Source organism: Talpa europaea (genome assembly GCF_964194135.1).
Source record: "Talpa europaea genome assembly, chromosome: 4".
NCBI lineage: Eukaryota > Metazoa > Chordata > Mammalia > Eulipotyphla > Talpidae > Talpa > Talpa europaea.
This window is the reverse complement of record NC_140070.1, coordinates 14,464,184-14,472,602: the sequence shown is the minus strand read 5'-3', so window position 1 is coordinate 14,472,602 and position 8,419 is coordinate 14,464,184. Positions and strand designations below refer to the sequence as shown.

Genomic DNA, 8,419 nt, shown 5'->3' with positions numbered 1-8,419 from the left:
CAATACTAGAACCTTGATAAAAAAATTATTTGCATTTCTAGAGCTATCCAATAAGGAGGTTATTTTTGAAAAAAGGACTTAAGTCAATAAAAGTATACGATAGAATCAGTGAAAGAATATGAGAGTTAATTTTATAACTCCTTAAAAGTACTGGATATAATTCCAATATAGATTTCACCAAAACACATGTAATGTAAGCTCATCAATTTACATTTGTCATCTTGTTTTTCACACATTTATTTAAAATATAAAGATGTGAGGAAATCTTACCTTCTTGATAGGCTCCATCTGCCATGACTAAATGAAGAATCTTGGCATAAAGATGCTGATGTTCATTTCCCAAAATATTCTGGACTACTGTTGAACAAATCTCAACATTTTCATCTTCATCTTCATGAATAGCCTAAACCAAATTTTCAAATACAAATTAATATTTGAAGTTAACTTTCTCTAGTAAAACATTTGTTATTTATGATAATACTACAGACCAATAAAGATCAGTGATAATTCATTTGTAATTCAAACCGAGCACGTTTCAAAGTTAAATGGTCTAATTGACATCTTACTTACCTTTATTTTCTCATAAACCTCAAAGAACTTTTCAAAACCTATTTCCTGCTCCAAGTGAAGTCGCAATTCTTCTAAATGGTTAAAGACACTATCATATTCACACTCACTAGTAATCTCACCATCACTGTTATCTAAAAGACAGGAATAAAGACATTTTATGTTTGAAAACGGAAACTGGATAAAATAATTCTTACCCTAATAAAGTTCTATTACATGTAAATAATGTCACTGAAATAGATGATTTGTACTTCAAATATCAAGTTTTTGTCATGACAATAGTTATTTATATAGGTTACCTATAATTATATATATATATGTATGTCTTAACAAGAATGTTACTATGAGAATCTTTTATAGACATAAATTTTAAATCAGGTTAGAATAAAAATATTCCTAGATGTTATTTAAGTCAGTAAAAAATGGAAAACGCATACCCATATATGCTGCATCAAGGCAACCAACCCTAACCACTATTTTTAAAAAGTTGACAAAAAGTGGTGGTGGGAGAAATGGGGACTACACTTGAGGCAAGAAATCAAATATTATATAAAATGAACAATGATGTAAGGGGAAAAAAAGTTGATAAAAAGGATAAAAGGAATGCAAGGGAGATGAGCTACAATACATATCACAAAACTCTGGGACAGTACCTAGAAAGCGTTATAAATGCTCAATAAATTTATGCCATGTGTATGCCCAAGATATTTTGAAAAATTCAAGTAAAAGACAAATCACTGAAATTACTTTTCACTTTAATTCTTCCTCCACCCAAAATATCATATAGTTATTGAAATACAAAATTGTCTATATATCCTAAGGGTAATGCCACAACAAAGAATAGTCTCCAAACCAGAAAGTATCAAGTTTTTAAAAGGTCTTTCAGTATTACCTAATTAATCACTGTATGTGGAAGCTCTTTGTAAAACAAAGTGCTAAGAAAACTAAATTACTATCTTTGTAACTAAAAAATAAGTCAAGAAATGGAGGGCAAATAACAATAAAACTGTTTCCAAAACACATTTCTATAACTTAACGGGAAAGTAGTAGGAACAAATGAGTATGCACATGTGTGTGAAAAGAAAAAAAATATGTACAAAAGCATACCTTAGTTTTATGTAAAGTTAGAAATGGCTCATATCAGAGATCAGAAAAATATATTCTACTTGAAAAAAACACCAAAAAAGAAAAAGACCCACAATCGCACTCACGGACCTGAGTGCCACTCTTCATTTAGGACACTTTCACTGCTGGGATTGTCATCCTCATCTGCCAGCTCTGTACCATTTGCAGTCTGCTCTACATCACTGTTCTTCAAGACTGATTCCTCCTCCTCACTGTATTCTTCCCCAGGTTGTTCCCTAAGTAATTGTTCCATAGAGGCCTGAAGCTCTTGTAAATCTGTGTCAGCTTCTTCAAACACACTGAAATTTAAACAATAAAACTAAACATTACCAAAACTCTACCTTCTAAAGTTTTGCTTCAATATGCATGTACTCCCTTCTACTTAAAATTAAAAATAGTGGATGAAAAGAAATCTGAGAAAGCCTACATATTAATTGTTCTTACAAAGGAAATGAGGATTAATACAATTGATAAATATAACACATGCACATGTAGAATATGTAAGCCAGAGAGGATTTGTTTAAAACAGTCCTGATTTGCCAAACAGAATCATTTAACTCATAATATTGTTACCTAAATTTTGAAAGAATGTTTCAATATTTGAAAAGGACAAACTAAAGTTTTTCCCTTGACTTCTAAAATACATACTTAACACTCAAAAATTTTTCTTTTCTGTAATTTTGAAAGTTTAGCAAAATCTTGATGTAGATATAAAATAATAGTACATTAAACTTAAAGGCTTTCTGGGGACTCCCTGGTGGTGCAGTGGTTGAGCGCTGGGTTGCGAAGCTGCCCGCAGCCTCTGCAGTATCAGTTTGATCCCCGCCTGCTGGGCAAGGATCCCACATGGCACACAGACCTCTCCTGCCGCCCGCTGCTCCCCTCAGCAGTGTGTTTCGGTCCGCCTGCCTGTTCTGCTCCCTGCTTGGTGAATTCTCTCACCCTCCCGCACTTCTGACTGTACCCAGTGCTTGTATAAATAAATAAATAAATCTTTTAAAAAAACAAACAAAAAACTTAAAGGCTTTCAAAATAAATGCTCACTGGACATCTGAATTTTTAGAAATGGAAATATTTGGGGAATTAAATGTTCACATTAGAAGGATGATCTAGTGAATAAAGCAGTCACCAGATATCTTATCCTTGGACACTTTTTCTGAAAAATATTTCTAAAATATATAATAAAAAGAATAAACTTCAATGTGTAATCAGTATATATTAACCAATATTCACTGGAGAATCTTGCTTCCAAACAATAGGATATTAATTCTATTTTCATAGGATTACAGATGCTGGAATGAACTAATTTATGCAAGTAATATCTTACCTTCATATAGTACTTTCGTTTATTAAGTAAGCAGTTTTATTGTTCAAATTTTTTTTAATGATTTATTTATTTTTTATTTATTTATACAAGCACTGGGTACAGTCAGAAGCGCGGGAGGGTGAGAGAACCCACCAGAGCCAGAGCGGGGAGCAGAGCAGGCAGAAGGACCGAAGTACACTGCTGAGGGGAGCAGCGGGCGGCAGGAGAGGTCTGCACGCCATGTGGGACCCTCCTCTGGTGGCTGGGGAGCAGCCTGGGATCAAACCGGCGCTGCAGAGGCCGCGGGCAGCTTCGCAACCCAGCGCTCAACCGCTGCACCACCGGGGAGGCCCTTGTTCAAATTTTACCCACACTAAACTTACTTCGGAGACATGGAAAACTGTGAATCAAAGATTTTAAATGAACTGTTCAGGACCACACAACCAATAAATAGATATAAAGAATTGAAATCTAGGTCTTCTAGTCACTTCTATAATACCAAAAAAATAATCATCATCAACTTTATTTCTCTTAGGAGTTGCTTCTTTCTCCTAAATCTACATGCAAATGGAAAAGCTTGTACACTAAGTGTTAAATGAGGTTCTAGAATTACGAAGTTTGGGCTTCCCTGGTGGCCTAAGGTTAAGTCTCAGTGCTGTCACTGCTACAGCCTGAGTTCAATCCCCGGCCAGGGAGCTGACCTATATATTGCAGAGCAGACCTCTCCTGTCCCACCCACAGCTCCCTTTAGCAGTGTATTTCAGTACACTGCCTGTTGTGCTCCTCACCTTGTCTCTAGTGAATCCTCTCACCCCACCTCTCTGGCTTACATTCCCCAATAAAATTTAAAAAATAAATTTATAATTATAAAGTTCTTTGAAAGAAAATATGTACCCATGTTGAACATTTCATCCACCAGAAAAACAGTGCTGAACAGGACACAGGGAGTATTAAAGCCTTTCTTAAAGTTTAGACTCTAATCAAATAAACAAATACTTATTGAAGAACTAAAATATCAACATTACATGAGGTGTTGAATAAAATTTCTATTTATAAAAGAAAATTATTAATGTAGGAATAATATCTTTATTTTGTATATAAACTCCTTCATTTTAACTTTGGAGCAACTATAGAAAAGTGAGGCATCTAATTATGAGACACTATATCTATAATCTTCTGGATCATTTTACTAGTAGCAATTAACTAAATATGTAATTGTAAGACCAACATACTAATACTACTATACACATCTGCTAGGCTAAATTATTAGCCTACATTATTATTACTATATTGATTAAACATTAACCTGTTGATAAAATCTTCTAGTATTCAGTCTAAAGGAATTAGAGCCCTCTACAGATGGTATTAAAGTAAGCAGGACTGCTAGGTTTGCCATTGCAAGAAAAATAGGAGAAGATTAAGATCGTTTATAAAATGAGTATTCTAACAGTTGGTCCTGAATTAATTTTTTAATAGCCTTTCTTACAGGAACTTAAGGATAGATTAAAAATGTTTTTTTTTCCCCAAAGAAAAAAAAATTCAAGTGAATTTCCTAATATGGACAAGGAGTAACATTTTAAAAATATATTTTAGTTTTAAATTAAAACTAATATTAAAAATTAAAAGAACACAGTGACAAAGAAGTTATAGTTCAATCAGTAAAAGCATTAATTTATAAAAATGTAGGGGAAAATATTAACTTGCACTTTGTCAATGACAAAGGTACTGGAATGCTGTGCTCTCTAACAGGCTTAATAAGAACACAAGTTAAAGTGCTCAATAAACATAGCCAAGTAGAAGAAAACAAGGTAAACAACTCTTCCTCCAAATTCTGAGGCATCAGCAAAAACTTACAGAACTATGTGAAAAATGGGGGGAAAAGAGAAATCTTTAAAAGTACCAACTTTTAGGGCCTCCCTGGTGGAACAGAGGTTAAAGTCTTAGTGCTATCAATCACCAGCCGCTGCAGCATGAATTCAACATCCTGCCAGGGAGCTGACCCTGGCCTGTCTTACCTGCTGCTCCCTTCAGCAGTGTATTTCAGCAAATCTGCCTGTTCTGCTCCCTACTCTGTCTCTGGTGAATCCTCTCACACCCCCACACCTCTAACCTATACCCCAGTTCTTCTATGCATAAATAAATACAGTAAAATAAATCTTAAAAAAAATTTTTAAGTATTTAAAAAAATTTCTAAAATTTTTTTTTAAATAATTAAAAAAATTTTTTAAAAAAGTTAAAAAAACCATAAAATAAAATGTTCCAGCTGCAATGGCTCAGACTCAAGTATTACAGGGGGAAAAAACGTAAGACTGATATAATGCTTTCAATCAGATTCAAATATAGCTCTTTCTATTGAAAGGCAGAGCTAAAAAAAGCAGAAACTTAACTTAAAAAAAAAAGGAAATCATACATATTTTGTGATTTAATCACATTGTACCTTGTCAAATACTTTATTGCAGGATACTTGTATTTTATTTCCCAAAAGAAGTCTATAATATTTGTCTGAGGGGCTGAGAGGGTTGTTTATGGGCCATCATTTCTGACAACTCTTAGAAATATTGCTGGTTAGATTTCCTTCATGAATTCTAGATTCCTCATAAATTGTGAAGAAAATAATTTTTGTGAGAGCAATCAAGTTATATGCAGAACACACATGTACACACTCGCATACACAGACCCAAACAAAATCCCTATCCTACCTGTTAACTCCTCATTGCCAGGTTTTGAAATCATATAATGGGAAGACAGATGTAGAACTTTCTGGGCATTTTCCTAGACAATTCTAGAGTAATAAGTACTTCAAAATTTCCTATTGTGTGGTGGTGCACTATCAGTTATTACTCTGCTACCAATCATTCATTTAATCAATATTAAGACCTACCAAGCATAAGACAATGTGCTGAATGTTCAGTGGTGAATTAGAGAACACAAATACAAAACATTTTCTAATACCTCTCAAGAGAGGTTGAATTATTACATTATTTACAGGTAGATATATATGTGTGTGTGTGTGTGTGTGTGTGTGTATGTGTATATGTGTCAAAAGTTACATGGTTACACCGTAAATATGTTGTAAGAAGTTAAAGGAGCAGTAAGAAATCAGCTACTGACCATTTTTTAAAAATGTCTAGGTAAGTCACCATCTCTAGAATTTATATGTAAATTCAGAAACTCTACTAGTGCTAGCATCTATAAATGACATAACACTCACATGTCTTCAGAATCAGAAGGTCCTTCTTTAATGTGCTCCTCTTCAATTTCATCTATTTCAAGATTGTCTTGATGTACATCTCCTACAATGGGAACATCCATCAGTGTTCTAAACAGCTTTGAGAGATCTGGAAGTGAACATGTCCTCAACATCTTTAAGAAAACAAAAAAATCAACATATTTCCTATTAGGAGTAAAATAATTAGAAAAGAAAAATTAGAAAATTGTACACTAAAATAATTTGGCTCGTATCATATTTAGAGCTAGAAGTTTCAGGTTATACTCTTAACTCTCTTGAATTTTAGCTCAGCATTTTTTTCAGAAAAGAAAATAAACTTGTGATGTTTGATTTTTGTCTTAACATGAAGGTATTCATTTAGAGCACATTTAAAAGTAGGGAGATGTATTTATTTGGGGTATAGACATGCAATGAAATTGGAGATCTTTCAGTATTCAGGCAGTACTAGAAACTGCCAATTCAGTCCTTCTTCCTCCTCCTCTCACTGTCACAAGGACAACCCTCCCCATGGATTTTTGCCCAAATCTTAGAGTGAGTTATTCTGAAGTTTGGCTAAGTACCAACACACATCAATGGTGGACACCTGTATCCTTTTATCTTAGGAGTTGCAGGCTAAACAACACTGATTAAATCCAGGGGGCTCAAATTAGCACAATGAAAAGCTGAACATTGCTTCTTTGAACATTGGACTGTGAGTGGAGCCTTTACAGCTAGAATGGAAAACTGGAAACACAGGTAGTTTGATATTCCTACTGAGGATCATTTATAGCAGCAGGGTGAGAAGGTACTCAGCAAACTGAGCTGAGGAAAAACAATGCATAGTTGAGGTGTTAAAATTTGACTGTGCTGGATAACAATAGTTACTGATTGGAATCCCCTCTGTCAAACAACTTTTCACAATTAAAAGGTGATGGACAGGCAGGATTACTAAACAAATACTTATATACATGTAAGTCTTGGGGTTATGTAACCTTAAAGGAATCTGTGCCATTTGAAACATGGCTGTGATAAGAACCTTATACCAGATGGGAAACTGTGAAGAAAACACAATGTTTAGCATATTAATGAAAATTTATGTACTTGGCCAATTTTATTGGTACAATCTGTTTTTGAGAATAAAAAAGGATAGATTTCCATTATTTGAACATAATTTACATATATAACACCCAAGGGGGAAAAAGTGATGAACTACAAGATGGTAAAGATACACTGCTTGTTAAAACATTTAATAATGGTACTGTAAGTATTTCTTTTGCTGAATTTTCCACTGTCATGAGAATTTATGTATGGCCTGTCTGTTTATTCTAATGGCTTCAACCATGTTTAATATAGGAGAGTGGTATGCAAAATGTACATCCAGTAACAGTCTCTTCAGATACATTCAAATCAATAAAAATAAGCAGCATATATGCATTATATACTTAAATTCATGGGGACTACACAAAAGGATGTAACATTTTTCAGGTTGAGATAAATTTTATCCAGGTAAAATAATCTCAATTCTGGTTTAGTCTTTTCACTAATTAAAATTAATTTCATAAACTAACATACAATAATACAGAGAATTTAAACTGGTACACAATCTAACAACCTTTCTCTTGTTGGTCTAAACACCAATCCAACAGCTATCTGCCACATATGAAAAAAATGCTTTATGTTCAGTCTTCAATAAGACTATTAAAGTATTAAATGGGATATTCTTCTTCAGTCAGAAAAAATTTATATAAGAAACCTTTAAGCGCTATAATTTGGATTCCACTTTTTTTGTGTCATTTAAATGATATTCTATAGTTTTAACACTCATAGAAATGTTCCTGAAAATAGCTATACATTCATAACATGTTGCCTACTTTGTTTCACACTAATTTGTTTCATTTATAGTCAGACTTAATTTTCTCTAGATTCTTTGTTGCATGATACAGAGTTAGCATTTGGTCCCATTAAAAAACATGGAGCAGGAGAATAATGTTTTTGGAAACCTTAAAACATTTTTCAAAATATATACTTCCTTTACATGTTTTTGTTCGTGGTTAAGTTCTATTTTTTCTCAAAAATGAAGAGAACCATGTGAGTGAATAAATTAAGGACTAGATGCTCCAACTGAAATTCATCTTTAAAGTATTCTAACAACCCACTTTTTAATCTGTATAATTTTTCATGTAAGTTTATGAACTAGTAATACTCTGGTTAAA

At 33.4% G+C, this 8,419-nt stretch overlaps 1 protein-coding gene across 1 annotated transcript in view; it reads right to left on the bottom strand.

The window, feature by feature from the left end:
• Nucleotides 1-202: 202 nt before the first annotated feature.
• NEK1 (NIMA related kinase 1) overlaps nt 203-8,419 on the bottom strand; it is a gene marked incomplete at both ends in the record, with an annotated part of 106,652 nt that continues 98,435 nt past the window's right edge. The window contains 4 exons of the mRNA XM_084232141.1: nt 203-403; nt 571-701; nt 1,783-1,991; nt 6,210-6,361. Of these exons, the coding sequence (XP_084088267.1) occupies nt 203-403; nt 571-701; nt 1,783-1,991; nt 6,210-6,361 (693 nt within the window). The remainder of the gene's footprint in view (nt 404-570; nt 702-1,782; nt 1,992-6,209; nt 6,362-8,419) is intronic.